The 22,608-nt window shown below is 43.0% G+C and overlaps 3 protein-coding genes across 9 annotated transcripts; all 3 read left to right on the forward strand.

Moving 5' to 3' along the window:
• The first annotated feature begins 2,220 nt into the window (after window positions 1–2,220).
• Window positions 2,221–5,504, forward strand: natd1 (protein NATD1). Of its 2 annotated transcripts, none has more exons than XM_024011784.2 (3): window positions 2,221–2,485; window positions 3,262–3,380; window positions 4,157–5,504. In XM_024011784.2, exons 1-3 carry the CDS (start codon window positions 2,389–2,391, stop codon window positions 4,274–4,276), a joined length of 336 nt encoding a protein of 111 aa, XP_023867552.1. In that variant the 5' UTR covers window positions 2,221–2,388; the 3' UTR covers window positions 4,277–5,504. The 2 variants fall into 2 exon arrangements, with proteins under 2 accessions (XP_023867552.1, XP_023867551.1); XM_024011783.2 differs by having other exon boundaries at window positions 2,240–2,512.
• A 691-nt stretch (window positions 5,505–6,195) lies between these two features.
• Window positions 6,196–8,735, forward strand: tmem11 (transmembrane protein 11). Of its 2 annotated transcripts, none has more exons than XM_024011781.1 (2): window positions 6,196–6,303; window positions 7,747–8,735. In XM_024011781.1, the coding sequence occupies exons 1-2, from the start codon at window positions 6,257–6,259 to the stop codon at window positions 8,261–8,263; spliced, it is 564 nt and encodes a 187-aa protein (XP_023867549.1). In that variant the 5' UTR covers window positions 6,196–6,256; the 3' UTR covers window positions 8,264–8,735. The 2 variants fall into 2 exon arrangements, with proteins under 2 accessions (XP_023867549.1, XP_023867550.1); XM_024011782.2 differs by lacking the exon at window positions 6,196–6,303 and adding an exon at window positions 6,876–7,058.
• Window positions 8,736–10,783: 2,048 nt separating this feature from the next.
• On the forward strand, window positions 10,784–22,299 carry dhrs7b (dehydrogenase/reductase (SDR family) member 7B). 5 transcript variants are annotated; one of them, XM_024013131.2, is made up of 7 exons: window positions 10,784–10,959; window positions 20,108–20,407; window positions 20,577–20,695; window positions 20,928–21,141; window positions 21,290–21,382; window positions 21,571–21,723; window positions 21,839–22,299. In XM_024013131.2, exons 2-7 carry the CDS (start codon window positions 20,251–20,253, stop codon window positions 22,042–22,044), a joined length of 942 nt encoding a protein of 313 aa, XP_023868899.1. In that variant the 5' UTR covers window positions 10,784–10,959; window positions 20,108–20,250; the 3' UTR covers window positions 22,045–22,299. The 5 variants fall into 5 exon arrangements, with proteins under 5 accessions (XP_023868899.1, XP_023868900.1, XP_070305329.1 ...); XM_024013132.2 differs by having other exon boundaries at window positions 20,202–20,407; XM_070449228.1 differs by having other exon boundaries at window positions 10,784–10,910; window positions 20,090–20,407.
• The last annotated feature ends 309 nt before the right edge of the window (window positions 22,300–22,608 follow it).

Below are 22,608 nucleotides of genomic sequence, written 5' to 3' on the forward strand. Positions count from 1 at the left end.
CCGCGACCCTGTGGCGACGCCGTAAAAGGGGCAAACGAGGCGGTCTCGTGGTCAGGCTTCGGGGACGGGCACATCGCGCTCCACTCCCTAGCATACTACTCGCCAATGTCCAGTCTCTTGACAATAAGGTTGATGAAATCCGAGCACGGGTAGCATTCCAGAGGACATCAGGGATTGCAACGTGCTCTGCTTCACGGAAACATGGAGTCGGTGCAGCCAGCTGGTTTCTTCATGCATCGCGCCGACAGAAAAAGAACAAACATCTTTCTGGTAAGAAAGAGGGCGGGGGGGTATGCCTTATGATTAACGAGACGTGGTGTGATCATCATAAAACACACAGGAACTCAAGTCATTTCTGTTCACCTGATCTAGAACTCCTCACAATCAAATGTCGACCGCATTATCTACCAAGGGAATTCTCTTCATATAATCACACGCCGTATATATTCCCCCCAAGCAGACACATCGATGGCCTGAACGAACTTTATCTGACTCTTTGTAAACTGGAAACCACACACCCTGAGGCTGCATTCATCGTACTGGGGATTTTAACAAGGCTAATCTAAAAACAAAACTCCCTAAATTCTATCAGCATATCGATTGTGCTACCAGGGCTGGAAAAACCCTAGATCATTGTTATACTAATTTCCGCGACGCATATAAGGCCCTCCCCCCGCCCCCTTTCGGAAAAGCTGACCACGACTCCATTTTGTTGATTCCAGCCTACAAACAGAAACTAAAACAACAAGCTCCCGCGCGTCAGGTCTGTTCAACGCTGGTCCGACCAATCTGATCCACGCTTCAAGACTGCTTCGATCACGCGGATTGGAATATGTTCGCGCATTGCGTCCAACAACAATATTGACGAATTGCTGATTCGGTGAGCGAGTTCATTAGGAAGTGCATTGACGTTGTCGTACCACAAGCACGATTAAAACATTCCCAAACCAGAAACCGTGGATTGACGGCAGCATTCGCGTTGAAACTGAAAGCGCGAACCACTGCTTTTAAACCAGGGCAAGGTGACGGAAGCATGACCGAATACAAACAGTGTAGCTATTCTCTCCGCAAGGCAATCAAACAGGCTAAGTCCCAGTACAGAGACAAGATCGAGTCGCAATTCAACAGCTCAGACACAAGAGGTATGTGGCAGGGTCTACAGTCAATCACCGGATTACAAAAAGAAACCAGCCCCGTCGCGGACCAGAGGATTCTTGCTCCCAGACAGGCAAACATCAATTTTATCAGGTAGTATACTTTTTGCCCACGCCTTTTGAGAGGACAAATAGACAAGTGCCCAACACCTGACATTAACCGGGTACAGACTGTTTTGTGAACTGTGTAAGCGCGATCTGGTTCCCCGTGACGCTTCGCTCGGGCCTGGAACTGTTTGTGGACCTGCCCCCCCGTAATTGCCGCCTCCCTTCGGCTCTAGGGCCATTGGGAGAAACTCTAATGTAATATGTTTATTAGACCCAATGCCAAACAACAAAATTTGGAAAAAGTCCAAGGGGTGCAAATACATCTGAAGGCCTAGTGTGTGGCTTGGATAAAAGCCGTCTGCTAATGGCACATGTTATATATTATAGTAAAGGCAAGTTTTTTGAAGGAAGGGTTGTTAAGCACCTGCCTGTGAGGTCCGCCCACCCCGACAGTCCCCCCTGACAATCATTATCCATCTGGTTTTGTTGAGTAACTGAGTGACCCTATCCAGCATTTATGCAAGCAGGCCAGAAGCAGAATTGCGGCCATCAGTGCAATCTTCGAGTGACCTCACCCTCGTGTGGGTCTTTTTGTCTCCCCCTACCGACCACGATCTTCCGACCTCCCCCTAGCCTCCCTAAATACTAAACCTGCGGGCTCTCATGCCACTTTATGTTTACATACCCTACAGTACTCATCTCATATGTATATACCGTACTCTATACCATCTACTGCATCTTGCCATGCCGTTCTGTACCACCACTCATTCATATATCTTTATGTACATATTCTTTATCCCTTTACACTTGTGTGTGTGTATAAGGTAGTAGTTGTGGAATTGTTAGGTTAGATTACTTGTTGGTTATTACTGCATTGTCGGAACTAGAAGCACAAGCATTTCGCTACACTCACATTAACATCTGCTAACCATGTGTATGTGACTAATAAAATTTGATTTGATTTGATTTGATGTAGGCGGTCTGGAACACGGCCATTCTCAAATCAAGAATCGCAGCAATCATTGGTCCGCTCAGACCATGTGATCTACAGTAGACTTCCTAGGAGGAGGATGGAGTGTTTTGCTGGATATTGATTCTTCTGAGTTTGAGGTTGCTATGATTTAATCGCTTTGAGATCCATTTCACCTCAATCAAATACGTTTTGGCGAAAGGACGACGAAAGACCATGGCCCAGGCTACACAGATGAATGTCCCCGAAATCAACACTCCGATAACAGTAGAACACGATAAAAAGAAGCGACAGTTTACCATACGACTAAATGGTAATGTAACGTTAGCTACGCGAAATCGTACGTGTTTTCCCTTTTATCAACTGTTTACCAAAGAGTGTGGTTAAGCTAGTTAGCTAACCAACTTTTTCATAGCGCAAAAGAGTCTTACCTCATTGCAGTCGAACTGTAATTTAGATAAGGAACGTACTTTTTCCTAATGGTCGTTGTTGTAAACAAACGGACAAAAAGCTACTAGCTAGAACTCAAGTGGCATAGCCAAGGATTTGTAGCGTTAGCCAACTGGGATAATTGTTAGCTTCCTGGCATTGAGCGGTTGAATTGAATGCTCTTGCTGTCACGCATCTAACATGTTGTTCTTCTCAGTTAGTTTGCGCATGCACATTCGCTCAAAAAAATACTTCTGATTTGAGAGAATCTGCTTGACTTTCTCTAAAAACACAATTCCTCATTTATCTGCCCGCATCCCCATCTTTGATAGATCTTTAATTGAGGTCTGAAGGAGAATCATACTGTGTTTTAATAGTCGCCCAGGGTGTAGCCCTACTTATTTAGCATATAATTGCACCCTTTTAAATTCGGAGCGGCAGGTAGCCTAGTGRGTTGGGCCAGTAACCGAAAGGTTGCTGGATCGAATCCCCAAGCTGTCGTTCTTCCCCTGAACAAGGCAGTTGTTATGAACCCACTGTTCCCTGGTAGGGCGTCATTGTGAATAAGAATTTGTTCTTAACTGACTTGCCTAGTTAAATAAAGGTTACATTTAAACTATAAACTAGGTTACATTCAAACCCTTTTCTCTTTGTTTCCAGGCTCTCATGACCGTGCGGTCCTCTTGTACGAGTATGTCGGGAAGAAGACTGTGGACCTGCAGCATACGGAGGTTCCAGACGCCTACAGAGGGAGAGGCATTGCCAAGCACCTGGCCAAGGTTCGACTGTCTAACAATATGGAATGGAACCATGGCCCAATGCCAAAAGACACTACACTCTCACTCCTATTATGTCCCTAGATCATTTTAACATTTATCTGTGCCTTTCAGATAAGCAATGGGAGTCCATAGGTCTCAGTATTAGTAGTTAGGCATTTGAGCCCATGGCCTTGTCCAGAAACAACTCATAATGTTACCCATCATTTGCTATATCACAACAATTCTGCAGGAGGACCTTCTTGCAATCTGGACCTGTGCAGCTCACTGTGTATGAAGAGAAGTCTTTGTACCTCTTTAACCCAGTAAGAGATAGTAAATATAGTTTCCTAAGCTGGCAGCTGAAACTGCTTTCATTGGACAGTTTGGACTCTCTTTCCCATCTAGTTCTCTTTATAACAGCTGCATGACAATATGAATGTTGCTTGTAATTCTGGAAATCCAAGCATTGGCCTGTTTATTTAGTCTAGGCAGTGCTTTGCCAGATGAGCTCAGCTCAGAGCGCTGGTGGGTAATATCAAGGGAACAGTTATGGTAGAGATAAGAGGAAGAAGGAAATTAAAACATGGTTTGTTTGAAGATCTGTGTAGACTGGAATGTTACTATTTTTAAATCTTTATATCAAATAAAATATAATAGAGCAAGTGTCTCACCTTTCATCTGCAGTCTCTGATTACTCCATGTATTAAAATAAAACCAGAGTGACAAAGACAATTACTTTGTAAACTCAAGCTACAAAACAACTCCTAAATTAAATGGAAATGTTCTGTTGATTGCAGGCGGCCATGGATTTTGTGGTGGAAGAGGATCTGAAGGCTCACCTGACCTGCTGGTACATCCAGAAATATGTCAAAGAGAATCCCCAACCTCAATACCTGGAGCACATCCACCCCATGTGACCCCATGACAGAGAGGAGTGGAGAGGGAGAGAGACTGAGGTAGAAAGCATGGCCTCATGCTTTCGGTTTGGAGGACTTTGTGCTCTGTTTTTTGGGCTGGTAAGGGAGAGGGAAACCATACTATAGCTATCCCTATCTCTACGGACATAAAGACTCCCTGTTGGAGAGGGGTGGTAGAGGAACTGTCCGAGTGCCATTGACATTACTCGTGGCCTGTCCTCCATGGGCATGGACATCAGTGTGTTTGTGTGTAAAAAAAAAAAAAAAAAGGAATGTTGTAGAGTCTTGCTGTCTTATTGTATATACAGTGGCAAGACTGTATGCAGGATTCCTGTTTTTGTACTGTAAGAAGCAATGTCTCATCACGCTTTGGCCGTATTGCTTTCACCTATCTTGTTTTGGCTGGTACTTTGAAGAGGAGTGAACAACGGCAAGAGGAAAGGAACAGCTTTCTGGAGTGGAATGCAATCTTGATCATTCAGGATGTTTGTCCTCTCGTCAAAACCATCAAGACAAACAGCTGTTCATCAGGACCTTGATTACCTGAATCAGGTGTGTTAGAGCAGGGTTGGCGCAATAGTGTGCACATCCAATAGCTCTCCAGGAGGGTGGACCACACCTGGTTTACTTTAGACCATCAACTTGTGGGCTATATCCCCTACATGCAGTCATCCTGTCATGGGCTAGTGAGGCGCTTCCCTCTATTCCTGCTATGCTGCCCCCATGTTCATCAGGACAACCACTCTTCAGTAGGCCTACCCTTCACCTTAAATGTTACTGTACAGAAAGCTGCTGTGCTCTCTGACATGAGACATTGCCATAGAGCCTTCATTGACAGTGGGGGTAATCTTCTACTGTCTGTAAAAGCACTAATTCGGGGCTGTTCTACTACAGTTTAAATCTTGTGACAGTTTCTCTATACAGTTTACAAGCATGGCTTAACAAAACAAAACAAAATTCCAATATCAAGTAACAGGTTGTATTTTTTATTTGCTGAGTATCTTAAACTACAGTAGGGATTCTCTCTGGCTTTGACCTAGGTGAGATGTACTAGTTGCTAGGTGACAATGCATACTGGTCAGGAAGGCAGTACAACTGATGACACAGTCTTCAGGGGATGGCTCTGTATGCCTACTGTCTGACAGAGATGGGTATAAAGTCTGCAGACAGTCTGATTATTTTCCATGTCTCTCTTGTTTTAAATTAAATAATACCTTATTTGACTAACCATTGAAACATTGATTTACAATCATTTAGAAGTGCCTTATACATTTTAAAGTAGTTTCCTAGTATACTTCACCTCTGAGCTGCAGAATACCAAGGTGGTAACATTTTAAAGGTGCACTTTATGCAATTAATCTATTGGCGAGGGAGGCAGGGAGCAGGCTAATGGATTGCACATGTTACCGTGGTTTGCACTGGCTTGGTACAGGGTTACAACACACTTCCCAGTGTAGTGTTGATATCAACTCACTAGAGAAACTTGGATAGGACAGGACACAATATGGGTAAGTATAGCAACCTGGGGCAGGAAAATATCACCCCCACTTCAGTGTGACAGTCCGTTGCATTGAAGCGTTAGTGTAGCCCATAATAGCAAGTGGAACAATTTACCTGCTGCGCAACCTGGCTATAGAATGGTTTGTCCTACTCTTGAGTCCCATAGTGTTGTCCTTGCTTGTGATTGGTCATTTCTCAACTGTTACAAAACAAACATGATTTGTGTAGGCAGCATTTTCCGCATTTGTTTTGAGCACATTTTGGATTACAGATTACGTCAAAATGTACTAGTAGTAAATTAAACTGACCTCTACATTTACAAAATAAAGAGTGGTACGTCCTACATGCATTCAATTAATTATGGGAAATGTAGTACGACAAAGTACATTAAGTCGTCCTCGCAGTGTATTACAAGTATAACATACACTACACCTCCTAGCTTGCACTGCGTCGACAGCAGTCGTGTATTGGTTCTCCAAGATGGCGTCGTTGGGAAGGAGGCGCGGTGTCCCAGTCAACAGGGAGAGGTCAGTTAGACTCAATCATTGCCGTATCACGACTATTTTTGTGTACAAGGTCTAATTTATGATACCTACACGTTCACTATTCCAACATATGGCCTTTAAAAGCTAAATGCAGCTGTCACTCCCGAATTCCTTCCTCCATAATTGCTCATGTGATGTTTTGATTAGCATGTTTGCTATCGTCGCTAACTTCGCTAGCCTGTTCATCAAAGCTTCAAAGTCAAGTTCTGGATAGGTTAGCCATCCCAACTAAAATAGTGTGAAAACATGCCGTAACGTTATAAAGTAGATATACTTGCACATGTCAAACATATCGGTCGTATAACACAAAACTAACGTTTTACTCGCCGATTGTAATTTATGTACTAGCTAGTTTTCAGAGCAGCTACCTTCCAAATAGCGGTGGAGTTGACAAATGTAACGTTATGACCTGACGTTATGCAAAGCTGCGTCCAAMTCAGCAGCAGCTCCCATGTTATACGTAGCTAATATAGATGTTACTGGAATTGTTGAAACAGTTGTGAATGATCAACATGCTCGCTAACCCAGAGTTMTATTTACGTTAGCTAGCTAACAGTTAGCTACTTGACGGGTGCGTTCGTAAATTCGCTCTGGAGTGTCTGACTCAGAGTGCGTTCAGCCAGGGTGAATTTACGAACGCAGCCTTATTTAGCATGTCGTGTTAATCTTGTTGGGGAGCTAGCTAGCGCTCTTGCGCGTGGAATACTGTTGCAAAGTGAGAGATTCGAGTTTTACACGTGAGTTATTTCCACTTGATATAGCTACATTTGGTTTTCTCCTGCATATTGTTTATATTGTCCATAGCTACGTTAACGTTCCCTGGTTTCACAACAGTCCCTGGTTCGTATCCAGGCTGTATCACATCCGGCCGTGATTGAGAGTCCCATAGGGCGGCGCACAATTGGCCAGGGTAGGCCATTTGTTCTTAACTGACTTGCCGAGTTAAATAAAGTTATCACCATAGCTTATTACTAATAGACAACTTGACAGTGAACTCTGAGAATTCTAAACATGAGAAAATACCCTACTTTCCCTTTGTTTCAACAGCTCTTATTTATGTCAAACATGCACAGGCAACACATGTCAAAGTTCCACAAAAGTGTCTTGTTTTTACCATACAGTGGGCTGAAAAAACAGGTGTTATGCACTAATCTGATATCAAGGACATGGACTATATGTAAAAAAAAATATATATATATATATATTTTTTTAAGTAGTTCCCCTTATTTCTTCACAAGTGGTATTAATCTGTACATCATCATTAAAAACTGGTGCAACCACTTGCCTTAGGCCCCGAAGCTGCACAATTGCTATGAAGCTTGGAAAATAATTGGGAATTTAATATTGTGATTCTCTTCCTTTTCCATCTACTTACTATTTCTAATCCCCTCTCTCTCCCTCATTATCTCATCTCTCTGTACACAGGGGAGTGATGGCGGCAACGGACTGCTACATCGTTCACGAGATCTACAACGGGGAGAATGCGCAGGACCAGTTTGAGTACGAGCTGGAGCAGGCACTGGAGGCCCAGTACAAGTACATTGTGATCGAGCCCACGCGCATTGGCGACGAGACGGCCCGCTGGATCGCCGTGGGCAACTGCCTGCACAAGACGGCCGTCCTGTCGGGCACCGCCTGCCTCCTGACGCCGCTCTCGCTGCCACCTGAGTACTCACGCTACGTGGCACTGCCCGCTGGTGCCCTCAGCGTGGCCTGCTCCGCCCTCTATGGAATCTCCTGGCAGTTCGATCCCTGCTGCAAGTACCAGGTGGAGTACGACAGCCAAAAACTCTCGCGGCTGCCCCTGCACACACTCACCTCCTCCACGCCAGTGGTGCTGGTGCGCAGGGACGACATCCACAGAAAGAGACTCCACAACACGATAGCGCTGGCCGCCCTGGCCTACTGCGCCAAGAAGATCTACGAACTCTACGTGGTATGAGCATACTCTGAAGAGGGTTAAAAAAATAAAATAAAATAAAAAATATAACGGGAAAAGAAAGAATCCGCCAAGTGGAAGCCATGTGCTGAATTGAGGGTTTGCCCCTAACCACCCCCCCCCCCACTCCACCTGCGCGGGCGCTTACTTTTGGGCTGTTTGATGGATCAGAGGGATATAGTTCAAACTAGAAGGAATTATTTTCCCCTTATTTTCTTTACTTGTAAGTGACATCACCAGTGCACTTATCCATATGGGTACCCTTGCGCCTCTTCCCCATCCCAGTACCCCTCTCAATACACTAAGTTAGGGCACAAGGGTAGCTAAGTAAAAATAAATAGACTGAATTGTGTTGCAGTTGAAACGGACAGGCTTAAGTATTACCAACATGTCTATTCCTTGTAGTTTTACTGTACCCCTTTCTTGCTGATCAGTATGTCACCCTTTCATTAAACATTAGGATATTTCAAACCTCTTTCTGTATTTTCTTTTTCATTAAACAAATGTTACGCCATGTCTTGAATCACAAAGGCAATAGCATTACCTTTGTTTTCAGATTTGTCTTTCTAGGTTTACTCAGTTTTTGTTCCAAAGTCAAGACCTTTAAACATACTTGTTTGGTCATCCTTCACCAGTCAAAGTTAAGGACAAAACAGACCAACACGAACATCTGCCATGCGCAGCAAGTCCTATTTCCTTTCTGTTCATTTCCCAACTATTCTACATGTTGAACTGCCAACATTGTGTTGGTCTGTCTTGTCCTTTACACACATGCAGTTATGGGCAAAAAGACTGTCCAGATGGAGCTCTTTGTGGGATTGTTAGACACTTAATGGGGACTTTCTGAGTGTAGGAGTGGGTTGTGTATGTAAGGGAAAAATACACTGAGTGTACCAAATATTAAGAACTCCTGCTCGTTCCATGACAGACTAACCAGGTGAAAGCTATAATCCCTTATTGTTGTCATATGTTAAATCCACTTCAATCAGTGTAGATGAAGGGGAGGAGACAGGTTAAAGGATGTTGTTTAAGCCTTGTGACAATTGAGACATGGATTGTGAGCCATTGATTGCTGAATGGGCAAGACAGAATATTTAAATGCCTTTGAACGGGTTATGGTAGTAGGATCCTGGCACACCTGTTTGTGTCAAGAACTGCAATGCTGGTGGAGTTTCCCACGTGTATCAAGAATGATCCACCACCTAAAGGACATCCAGCCAACTGCGGGAAGCATTGGAGTCAGCATGTATTAGGAAGGTGTTCCTAATGTTCCTAAGTCCCAAATGTTGCCAGTAGTCTTCTTGTGGTGTTTTTTAAATTTTAAATCAGGTTGTTTGCTATGTAAAATAGAACATGACAACCTCGTGTACACACGACTTAGTCAGGTTACAAGAAAATGATCATTCATAGTTACATTTTTGTTTATATATATCAAAAAATCTCACTAAGGAGAGCAATATTAATTTGAGTGTTTCTAATCATTATGGCTTTCAACTGTATTTAGTTTTATTTTGAATATTATTTGAAATTGTAAGGCTTTGCAGCCTGATAGCCAAACAAGTATTTGGCAATCATCAATACAGGGCAACTTACCCTGTTTGCCTGTGTTTTCTTTCACATTGCTGCTTTGCAATATATTATACAAACTAAACAATGCCRATCCATGAACAACCTGGAAAGTCTTTGTTGGGACTGCAGTTAAAATACTTAGAAAATGTAGAATGTTTTTTTTCTAGTAATTGTGCTAGCTTATTACCTCCAGCTCTATCTTTGGATCATCTTGATATGCATTTGAGAGTCGACATCAGTTGAGAATGTTGATACCAGAGAAAAGTCCCAAGTCGGTGGAAAATCTGTCTGCCTCCACCAGGTGGCGTATTTTCGTCGTTTTGCACACCAAGCAATGAGTTTTTCTATGGAGGTCAATGAGTGTCGAATTTGGTCAACAAAAAATTWATGGCTTATTTCCTACGTGACGTTTATTTGATGAAATAGAAGTTTCGTAGTGCTTAAGTTGTTACGAGTGTACTGATATAAGTAGGAAACGTGACTTCCCGGCAACTCCGATATAAAGTGTTTTTTCTCAAGAGTTGTCTGAGATGACTACGCATATTCATGACATGAGGCTATAGCATACAGGCAGTTGACGTCAACAACCCTAATCGGATATTCAAAACAGGATTAAAATAATGAGATGTGTCCACCAATCCAAAGAAAGGATAGAAGGTTGCTAGACAGCCCGCTGTGTTTAGCTGTTCTGCATCGTGGACAACGACTACCATTGTTAAGGCGGAGAGACATGTATCTTGTCAGTATATCCATAATCTTTGGTGACGCGTTGGCGTGGCTGTGACAGATATAAATATAATGTGTTGAGTTGAAACTATTGTAAACTAAAGGAATACAACCTGTTTCCACTGGTTAAAAAACGGAATACCCCGGGTTAGCAATAATGCGCACTGATTGACAGCCTACACGTGATTGGCAGAAATCCTTCCAACGTCACATACAACTGATTGGCTGGAATTAAACTTTCCTAGCTGCTTCCGGGTTACTTTCTATTGTCGGTGTTCAGATTTAAACAAAGATTACTATCAAATATTATGATCAAACCTTTATGTTGACGACGATTCAGACGGACAGGTGTCAGGTGTGTAAAGTCATTCGGCATAGCTACATAAGATATTTGCGGCACTTTGGTTAGTCATGTTGAGTTTATTAGCCATCTGTCAGTAGCTGCAGTACCAGCTAGGCTCATATTTTAGTAAGAAGACTTGGTTGTGGAATATTTTTTATGATTTAGCACCTGGTGTAGCTAGTGACTGATTCTTCTGTATTTAATGTGAGGGTTCTGCCTTGTAGCAAAGTAAACTAACTAGAAGACCAAACTGTGTGTCATTGTATACGGTCGGAACATAACAGCAGCTGTTACTGTTGTGTGTTTCTTTTTATTTAGCCAGCAGATCCGCTTACTTACAGCTAGCTGCATTAGTATCGATCCGCGCTATAAAGCATGTGTGTAACGCATACGAACACAGGCTGGAACGAATCTTGGACCTGCGTGAGTAGCGGGTGCAAGATCCCCAATGTACAATTGGCTCATTCATTCCCGGTAACTATTCCACAGGTCGTTGCTGTAAATGAGAATGTATTCTCAGTCAATTTACCTGGTAAAATGGAGAAAAAAAGATTCAGATTACCAGGTATTGTGACACGGCAGCGTGAGTCGCGTGGAACTTTTTTGCCCGTGTAAACAAGCTAGCTRCCTAACATGATATAGTGTGTGTGTTTTACTAATCACACCCAGAAACMTTTTAGGTGTTGTGAAAGCAAAACGTTTTGTGTAGAATTCAAACAAATACTCCAGGAAACCGAACCAGGATAAAAAATGTAATATGTGAAAACGCCCTAAGACTTTGCGGAGCCGGCGGAAAAAGAACCTCAACTCTGGGATGAGAAATGCATTGTACTCCGAATCAGTGGATTTCCTCAGTGAATGTCATAAAAATAGTGAAACAATAAAGTTATCCTCTTCAGATAAAACTATAATAAATATATTTAACCAAATAATTGATTAAAACCCACTGTTTGCAATGAAGTTCTACAGTAGCCTCAACAGCACTCTAGTTAGTGTAGCACCATGGTGTAGCCGGAGGACAGCTCGTTTCTGTCCTCCTCTGGGTACATTGACTTAAATGCAAAACCTAGGAGGCTAATGGTTCTCACCCCCTTCCATGGACATACACAGGAATTAAGACAACCTCTGGAGGATGTCCTCCAAACTATCAGAGCTCTTGCAGCATAACTGGCATGTTGTCCACCCAATCAAAGGATGAGATAATTAATCTAGTACTGAACGCATAAGCTACAGCTAGCTAGCACTACAGTGCATACAATGTGGTGAGTAGTTGACTCAAAGAGAGCGAAAGACAATAGTTGAACAGTTTTGAACAAATTAAATTCTTAAAAATGTAGAGAGAACTAGCTATTTGTTGTATTTTTTGCACTTTCACTTGTGCAGCTACCTAGTTTAGCTAACTCAAACAGAGAGGGATGCTATGTTAGCTAGCTGGCTATGGCTATCCAACACTGGAACTCTTCAATGTCAAGGTAATCTTTTGGTTTTAATTTATTGCCACAGGAGGCCCACTGGTGTAACTGCTTGCTGACTGTACACTGTACTGTATGATTGTAGCGGGTTTACTAACGCGTTAGTTCTAGTAACTATGTTGACTATGACGTTCGCTAATATGGTGACAATGATGTAGGCTGTGTAGTGCTTATGAACGTTTGGCTTGGAAAGTTTTTTTGTTGTTGCATGGTCACAGACAGCTGATGTATTGTGCACTGAAGTCCACAGGCGAAGGGAAAAGGTGTTATGAGAGCGCGTAGATGTGATCATGCTGTTTGCATGTGGCTGCTATGAAAGTGAACTGTTAGCATGTGATCGGGGGCTTTCATTCCAACGATTCTGTTGTTGAAATGTTTCTTAAACGGGGATAAACATACCTGAATTTGTCCAATAAACTTTTGTTTGCAAATGTTGGGACTAATGATTACACCCTAGATCAGCTAGATGCAGGCAAGAGTGTGCAAGGCGGTATTGAATGTGTCACTGTCTGTCACCTTGATTACTTAAATTTCTCTCGACCTATAACAAGGCCATGCTATGTTATAAACTTTCATTCATAGGCTAGGTTGTAGCAACCTCATGATGGGTATAGGGAAAATTTTACAATCATGTAGTAGCCTAAACCTATCGATGTTACATTGAGCTGAGGGGATGGAAAATGAATGACAGTCATCCAATATGCTGTAATAGAAATAAGGCCATGCTCGTTAAAAAAGTGTCCTCCCTCAACTAACCAAATTCAACCTAGCTCATTTCCGATTTATACGAAATTGTTTGACTACAGAAGTAGCAAAACTGTACTTCAAATCTATGATACTTAACATACTGCTTGACTAGTTGGGCCCAAGCTTGCTGTACAACATTAAAACACATTCAGTCTGTCTGCAAACAGGCTCTCAAAGGCTTGATAGGAAGCCCAATAGCCATCATCACTGTTACATCCTCAGAAAGCATGAGCTCCTGAGTTGGAAAAATCTTGTGCAATACACCGACGCATGTCTTGTATTCAAGATCCTAAATGGCCTGGCTCCCCCTCCACTTCAGTACTTTTGTTAAACAGGAAACCCAAACATATGGCAGCAGATCCACAAGGTCTGCCATGAGAGGTGACTGTAGTTCCCTTAAGGAAAAGCACCTTTAGTCAATCTGCTTTCTCTGTGAGAGCTTCCCATGTTTGGAATACCCTGCCATCAGACACACACAACTGCACCACCTATCACACTTTCACAAAAAAACATGAAGACACTTTGTTGCTTTTATGGATTTTGTCTTGTAGCTTTTTGTGCTACGTTGCTCTGTCTGCATGCAACGTCTTGCTTGTCCTATGTTGCTCTGCATGTGCTCACTGCTCATTAATTGTCTGTATTGTTATTGTTTTTAATAACCTGCCCAGGGACTGCGGTTGAAAATTTGCCGGCTGGCTAAAACTGGCACTTTTACCGAAACGTTGATTAATGTGCACTGTCTCTGTAAAAATAAACTCAAACTCATCTTAAACTGCACCGACTGCCACTGCTCCAAATTGTCCCATTAGCCCATCTGAATAGAATGGACCCCCTTTTTACCGTGACACAATTTACAGAAAATGGTGTGTCCCCAATATTTAAAAAAAATATTGGATTTAAGCTGATTGGCCCCTCTTTAAGGGCTGCAGATGAGCAATGACACTCCTTGGGGTGTAAACTCTGTGTATTTGGAAATCAATCAAATTGTATTGGTCACATGTGCCAAATACAAAAGGTGTAGACTTTACAGTGAAATGCTTATTTACAAGCTCATTCCCAACAGTGCAGAGTTAAAAAGTAGGACAAATATTTTCTAAATAAAAAGGAAATAGTAACACAATAAAAACCATAACAAGGCTATATGCAAGGAGTACCAGTACCGAGTCAATGTGCAGGAGCACGGGGTAGTTGAGGTATGTACATGTGAGTAGGGGTAAAAGTGACAAGGCAATCAGGATAATAAAGAGGGTAGCAGCAGCGTATGTAAAATGTGTCTGTGTGTGTGTGTGAGGGTAGAGTCTAGTGAGTGTGAATAGAGCCAGTGCAAGGGAGTCAATCCAAAACAATTAAGATAAATAAATAATAAAGGGGGTCAGTGTAAATTGTCCGGGTAGCCATTTGATTAACTGTTCAGCAGTCTTATGGCTTGGGGGTAGAAGCTGTTCAGGTGCCTTTTGGTCACAGACTTACCGCTTGCCGTGCCGCTTGCCGTGCAATAGCAGAGAAAAAAGTCTGGTGGCTGGAGTCTGACAATTTTCAGGGCCTTCCTCTGACACCGCCTGGTATAGAGGTCCTGGATGGCAGGAAGTTCGGCCCCAGTGATGTACTGGGCCGTACGCACTACCCTCTGTAGCACCTTGCATATGGACGCCGAGCAGTTGCCATACCAGGCGGTGATGGAGCCTGTCAAGATGCTCTCAATGGTGCAGCTGAATAACATTTTAATTATGAGGGTCAATGCCAAATCTTTTCAGCCTGCTGAGGGGAAGAGGCATTGTTGTGCTCTCTTCATGACTGTGTTGGTGTGTGTGGACCATGATTGTTCCTGAGTGATGTGGACATCAAGGAACTTGACGCTCTCGACCCGCTCTACTACAGCCCCGTCAATGTGAATGGGGGTGTGTTCGGCCCTCCATTTCCTGTAGTCCTCAATCTCCTTTGTCTTGCCCACGTTGAGGTTGTTGTCCTGGCACCACAATGTCAAGTCTCTGACCTCCCCCTATAGGCTGTTTCATCGTCTTCGGTGATCAGACCTACCACCGTCGCGTCACAAACTCATGGGTTAACAGGGAGTGCAGGAGGGGACTGAGCATGCACCCAAGTGTCGCAGCGGTTTAAGCCACTGCATCTCAGTGCTAGAGGCGTCATTACAGACCCTGGTTCGATTCCAGGCTGTATCACAACCGGCCGTGATTCAGAGTCCCATAGAGTGGCGGACAATTGGCTCAGCATTGCCTGGGTTAGGGTTTGGCCGGGGTAGGCCGTCATTGTAAATAAGAATTTGTTCTTAACTGGCTTGCCTAGTTACATAAAGGTTCAATAAAAAATAAAACCGTTTGAGGGTCAGCGTGGCAGATGTGTTGTTGCCTACCCTCACCACCTGGGGGTGCCCCATCGGGAAGTCTAGGATTCAATTACATTGGGAGGTGTTCAGTCCCTGGGTCTTTAGCTTAGTGATAAGCTTGGAGGGCACTATGGTGTTGAACGCTGAGCGGTAGTCAATGAACATTATTCTCACGTAGGTGTTCCTTTTGTCTAGGTGGAAAAGGGTAGTGTGGAGTGCAATGGAGATTGCGTCATCTGTGGATCTGTTGGGGCAGTATGTGAATTAGAGTGGGTCCAGGGTTTTTGGGGTGATGGTTTTAATGTGAGCCATGACCAGCCTTTCAAAGTGTTTCATGGCTACAGTGCTATAGGGTGGAAGTAATTTAAACAGGTTACCTTGGCATTTTATTTTTATTTCACCTTTATTTAACCAGGTAGGCTAGTTGAGAACAAGTTCTCATTTGCAACTGCGACCTGGCCAAGATAAAGCAAAGCAGTTTGACACATACAACAACACAGAGCTACACATGGAATAAACAAACATACAATCAATAATACAGTAGAAAAATCTATATGCAGCATGTGCAAATGAGGTAGGATAAGAGAGGTAAGGCAATAAATAGGACATGGTGGCAAAGTAATTACAATATAGCAATTAAACACTGGAATGGTAGGATGTGCAGAAAAATTATGTGCAAGTTGAGATACTGGGGTGCAAAGGAGCAAGATTAAATAAATAAATACAGTATGGGGATGAGGTAGATTGGATGGGCTATTTACAGATGAGCTATGTACAGGTGCAGTGATCTGTGAGCTGCTCTGACAGCTAGTGCTTAAAGCTAGTAAGGGAGGTAAGAGTCTCCAGCTTCAGAGATTTTTGCAGTTCGTTCCAGTCATTGGAACGAACTGCAAGGCTTTACCTAGCAGAGACTTGTAGATGACCTGGAGCCAGTGGGTTTGGCGACGAGAATGAAGCGAGGTTCAGCCAACGAGATCATACAGGTCGCAGTGGTGGGTAGTATATGGGGCTTTYGTGACAAAACGGATGGCACTGTGATAGACTGCATCCAATTTGTTGAGTAGAGTGTTGGAGGCTATTTTGTAAATGACATCGCCGAAGTCGAGGATCGGTAGGATGGTCAGTTTTACGAGGGTATGTTTGGCAGCATGAGTGAAGGATGCTTTGTTGCGAAATAGGAAGCTGATTCTAGATTTAATTTTGGATTGGAGATGTTTAATGTGAGTCTGGAAGGAGAGTTTACAGTCTAACCAGACACCTAGGTATTTGTAGTTGTCCACATATTCTAAGTCAGAACCCCCCAGAGTAGTGATGCTGGACGGGCAGGCAGGTGCGGGCAGCGATCGGTTGAAGAGCATGCATTTAGTTTTACTTGCATTTAAGAGCAGTTGGAGGCCACGGAAGGAGAGTTTTATGGCATTGAAGCTCATCTGGTGGTTAGTTTACACAGTGTCCAACAAAGGGCCAGAGGTATACAGAATGGTGTCGTCTGCATAGAGGTGGATCAAAGAATCACCAGCAGCGAGAGCGACATCATTGATGTATACAGAGAAGAGAGTCGGCCCGAGAATTGAACCCTGTGGCACCCCCATAGAGACTGCCAGAGGTCTGGACAACAGGCCCTCCGATTTGACATARTGAACTCTATCGGAGAAGTAGTTGGTGAACCAAGCGAGGCAATTATTTGAGAAACCAAGGCTGTTGAGTCTGCCAATAAGAATGTTGTGATTGACAGAGTTGAAAGCCTTAGCCAGGTCGATGAATACGGCATTCTTAGGGACTATGGTGGTTTGCTTTACACATGTACAGTACCAGTCAAAAGTTTGGACACAACTACTCATTCAAGGGTTTTTCTTTATTTTTACTATTTTCTACATTGTAGAATAATAGTGAAGACATCAAAACTATGAAATGACACATGGAATAATGTAACAAAAAAGTGTTATTTTAATTAGTATCCACCCTTTGCCTTGATGACAGCTTTGCACACTATTGGCATTCTCTCAACCAGCTTCACCTGGAATACTTTTCCAACATTCTTGAAGGAGTTCCCACCTATGCTGAGCACTTGTTGGCTGTTTTTTATTCACTCTGCGGTCCAACTCATCCCAAACCATCTCAATTGGGTTGAGGTTGAGGGATTGTGGAGGCCAGGTCATCTAATACAGCCATCCATCACTCTCCTTCGTCAAATAGCCCTTACACAGCCTGGAGGTGTGTTGGGTCATTATCCTGTTGAAAAACAAATGATAGTCCCACTAAGCGCAAACCAGATGGGATGGCGTATCGCTGCAGAATGCTGTGGTAGCCATGCCGGTTAAGTGTGCCTAGAATTTTAAATAAATCAATGACAGCGTCACCAGCAAAGCACCCCTACACCACCTCCTCCATGCTTCACGGTGGGAACCACACATGCAGAGATCATCTGTTCACCTACTCTGTGTCTCACAAAGACACAGTGGTTTGAACCAAAAATCTCAAAGGACAGTTTTCCACCAGTCTAATGTCCATTGCTCGTGTTTCTTGGCTCAAGCTAGTCTCTTATTATTATTGGTGTCCTTCAGTAGTGGTTTATTTGCAGCAATTCCACCATTGCATTGTTTTGAAGAATTTCAAATATTAAATACTTTTTTGGTTATTACGTGATTCCATGTGTGTTATTTCATAGTTGTCTTCACMGTTATTCTACAATGTAAAAATAAAGAAAAACCCTGGAATGAGTAGGTGTGTCCAAACTTTTGACTGGTAATGTATGTATTACAGACTGGGTCAGAGAGAGGTTAAAAATGTAAGTGAAGACACTTGCCAGCTGATCAGCCCATGCTCTGAATGCGCGTCCTGGTAATACATCTGGCCTTGCGGCCTTGTGAATGTTAAGGTCTTACTCACATCGGCTACGGAGAGCGTGATAATACAGTCGTCTGGAACAGCTGGTGCTCTCACGTGTGGTTCAGTGTTGCTTGCCTCGAAGCGAACATAGAAGGCATTTAGCTCTCGGCTGGGTTTCCCTTTTTATCTATGATAGTTTACACTCCCTGACACATCTTAGTCCTATATTGATGCTATGCCTGTTTGGTGGTTCGTCCGAGGGCGTATCGGGATTTCTTTTAAGCGTCCGGATTAGTGTCCTGCCCCTTGAAAGCAGCAATTCTAGCCTTTAGCTCAGTATGGATGTTGTCTGTAATCCGTGGATTTTGGTTGGGATATGTACGTATGGTCACTGTGGGGACAACGTTGTCGATGCATTTATCAATGAAGCCGGTGACTGATGTGGTAAACTCCTTAATGCAATCGAATGAATCCCGGAACATATTCCAGTCTGTGCTCACTAAACACTTTGTGAGCACAGACTGGAATATGTTCCGGGATTCATTCGCAAAACGCTTCATCGGACCACTTCATTCGCAAAACGCTTCATCGGACCACTTCCATATTGAGCGCGTTACTGATATTTCTTGTTTTGAGTTTTTGCTTGTAAGCAGGAATCAGGAGGATAGAGTTATGGTCTGATTTGCCAAATGGAGGGCCCTTGTATGAGTCTCTGTGTGTAGTAAAGATGATCTAGAGTTTTTATCCCTCTAGTTGCACAGGTGACATGCTGGTAGAAATGAGGTCAAACGGATTTCAATTTTCCTGAATTAAAATCACCGGCCACTAGGAGCACCACCCCTGGATGAGCATTATCTTGTTTGCTTATGGCCCTATACAGCTCGTTGAGTGTGGTCTTAGTGCCAGCATTGGTTTGTGATGGTAAATACACTATGAAAAATACAGATGAAAACTCTCTTAGTAAATAGAGGTGCTCCTGAGTACAATGGACCCCCCCCTTTACTGTGACACAATATGTATGTCCAATATGAAAAATGTGCTGAACATCGTGCAATACCAATGGGCTAATTAACAAGTGTTTTCTAAATTTGATTATTATAATATTAATATTGTTATTACTATTATTATTAATAGAAGTATTATAAAAAATAACATTTATTACTGTTACCATAACTATCTAGTAATCATTGTTAACAGCATTAAAAGTAATGTCAATGCTATATTATTATTTGCGCTATAAAGGCGATTAACTTCATTTCTTTTTTCATATTGTTAAACAAAATCCTAAGTCCGCTTACATTTCCTCATAAAATGTTACGAATTTCGACCATTTGTATAATTCTTTACCACCTTCATTGTGGGACTTTTATTTTGAAGGGAAATCTGAGGTCACGGCCTTATCACAGCGTTTCATAATGTACTATTATTGGCCTTATTCTGTCAAGGAAAATTTTTTTTTTTTTTTTTTTTTTTACTAAAGTGTACTAAGACAAAAGCAACGACACAGTGTGTACATAACACATTAGTGCAGGACATTTAGAAATTGATTAAAATGCTGAAAGTGAATGCTGGAGTTAAACAATGCAAAAGATGTGTTCATTAAGGAAATAGARGCCTGGCTCAAATAGAAGTCGGTCTCTACTTAGCGCCTGTTGTGTTCAGTGATTTAAGCAAATAAACGCCTGCGCTATTAAAGAAAAGTTTTACGGTATTTTCATTTGGTGGGCAATGATTTCTGCTGATCCTCACAAGTTGGCAGCCTTTAACTTGCCTCTGAAATTATGCTATTTTCTACACAGTTCACTACTTTTGACCAGATTCCTATCAAAAGTAGTGCACTATATAGAAAATAGGGTGCTATTTGGGAAGCAGCTTGGAAATCCTGAAGAGAAGTGGTTGTGTGTTGTCCAGGCAGTGTAAACTGATTTGGACCGGACCACCCGACACTATCATCCCAGCCATGGAGCGTGTAATGGGCGGAGTGGTGCCGCTGGTCTTGGGTGGGCTGGGGCTGGGGCTGGTGCTGCTCTACCGGCTGCTCCAGAGGCTCCAACAGGGGGCTACCATCCAGGACACTGTAGTGGTCATCACTGGAGCCAGCTCTGGCCTGGGGAGAGGTGAGTGTTATTTTGGATTAGAAAACTTTATGTCCTCAATGAGGCAATTTCGCAGCATACACAATGTAGGCTACATAGACAAAAATAAAATAAAAAACATACTCAAAGGTTCTAGGTACTAGTTCAAAGTGATCTATACCTTTAAAATAGTGTGTGTGTTGTGTTGCAGAGTGTGCTCGGGTGTTCCATGCTGCCAAAGCAAGGCTGGTTCTGTGTGGCCGGGACGGAGCCAGGCTACAGGACGTAGTTCAGGAGCTCATAGCCACCGCAGCAGACAGTCAGCAGCAGGTATAGAGACACACACTTACTCACTTCTCATCTCCTCTTCCTCCACTGGGCTGATCTGAAAACATAAGATAAGGGAGAGCGATTAGTTGGATACTAGAAATTTGCCTTCACCAGTTCAGCTTTTTTACATCATGTCAGATGAAGGAAAGGAGACGGGGGAGAGAGTCACATTTGACTATTGAGATGCACCCCTTGAATTCTTATGACATGTCTGTGATGTCATCACCGGCAGACGTACACCCCCTGTATGGTGATCTTTGACCTGTCCGACACAGCGGAGATGGTTGCCATGGCTGCAAAGGAGATCCTGAGTTGCTACGGCCACGTGGACGTCCTCATCAACAACGCCGGCATCAGTCACCGCGGCAACATCCTGGAGACACACATCTCCGTACAGAGGGACGTCATGGACACCAACTACTTTGGGCCCATAGCTCTAACTCAAGGTAAAGGTTATGATCACCCGATTTCCAAATGTACTCTCTCTGTGGTCAAATGACATTCATGTCTTGAGCTCATGTAGTCTCTTGATTTTTCTCTCAACTTTTTTTGTTTTCTCCCTTTCTCTCCATCCCTCTCTCTCTCCAACTGTAGCCCTCCTGCCCTCCATGGTTCGCCGGCACAGTGGACACGTAGTGGTCATTAGCAGTGTCCAGGGGAAGATTGCTATCCCCTACAGATCAGCTTGTGAGTAATGTAGTGATAGTGATGCCAACCCTATAACAGGTTAAATAATTATCATATTTTGATCTTTTGGAAAATGTATAACACAACAAATCTACAAACTATAATACAGCACATTTCCAAAGGAAGGTGAAACGGGTATCAGTGATATCTGTACTAGTAAAGGAATCAAAACAATGTATTTTGAGCAGATGCGGCTTCCAAACACGCCACCCAGGCTTACTTTGACTGTCTGAGGGCTGAGATGGAGCGCTACAATATCCAGGTGACAGTGGTCAGCCCTGGCTACATCAGAACCAACCTGTCTCTTAACGCTGTCACGGGGGATGGCTCCAAATATGGAGGTAATGGAGAGGAATTAACTGGCCACTCTCTTTCTCTCTCATTCTCTGCCTTTCCCCTCCCCTCTGTAATTACATTAGTCATCTATTTATTTCTCTCCTTTCTACTCTGGTGAAGTCCTGGATAAGACGACAGCTTTGGGGCGGGAACCGAAAGATGTGGCCCAAGTGGTCCTGAAGGCTGTCCATCACAGGAGTAAAGAGGTCCTTTTGGCTGGGCCCCTGCCCACTCTGGCCATCTACATTCGCACCCTGTGGCCCGCCCTCTTCTTCAAAGTCATGGCCTCTCGGGCCCGCAAGGAGCAGAAATCCAAAGATGAGTGAGAAGTTGGAGGGAGAGGCAATGTGGCAAAACTATGGGAGTGGATAAATTGGTTAATGCACACTAACTTGCAAATGGAAAAGTTGTTTTGTTTTAAAGCCACAATGTGTGATGTGTAGTGTTTCATTAGATGAAATAACTGGAAATCTTACAAACTGCTGTTTCAACTTCAAGGTTAACATCTTGTGAAGTGTTCAGGGTAGATCACATTAACAATTATGATATTGACGTGTAATAAAATTTCATAGCAACCTGAACATTGAGTACATTTCATTTGTTGAAATGATTAGCTTTGGAGTTTGTTTTCATGATCATTTGTGAATTAAACAAAAATACAGATGATCAATTTGATGCCGCTGTGTGCCCCTGAGCTATACCACCATTACTGGCTTAGCTCATAGACCTGTTAGAAACCTCAGTTGCTCTGTCATCTGTGAGTTCTTCATTATGGAATACTGTATTAGGTGATGGTTATTGTTTTTGAACAAATCTGTCAATGGTGCAGATATAGTATAGACTTTTAGGTTAACAAAAAGGTATTGCATTCAGGGATTGTTTCTAATAAC

The sequence above is a fragment of the Salvelinus sp. IW2-2015 genome, linkage group LG20, assembly GCF_002910315.2.
Source record: "Salvelinus sp. IW2-2015 linkage group LG20, ASM291031v2, whole genome shotgun sequence".
NCBI classification, from domain to species: domain Eukaryota; kingdom Metazoa; phylum Chordata; class Actinopteri; order Salmoniformes; family Salmonidae; genus Salvelinus; species Salvelinus sp. IW2-2015.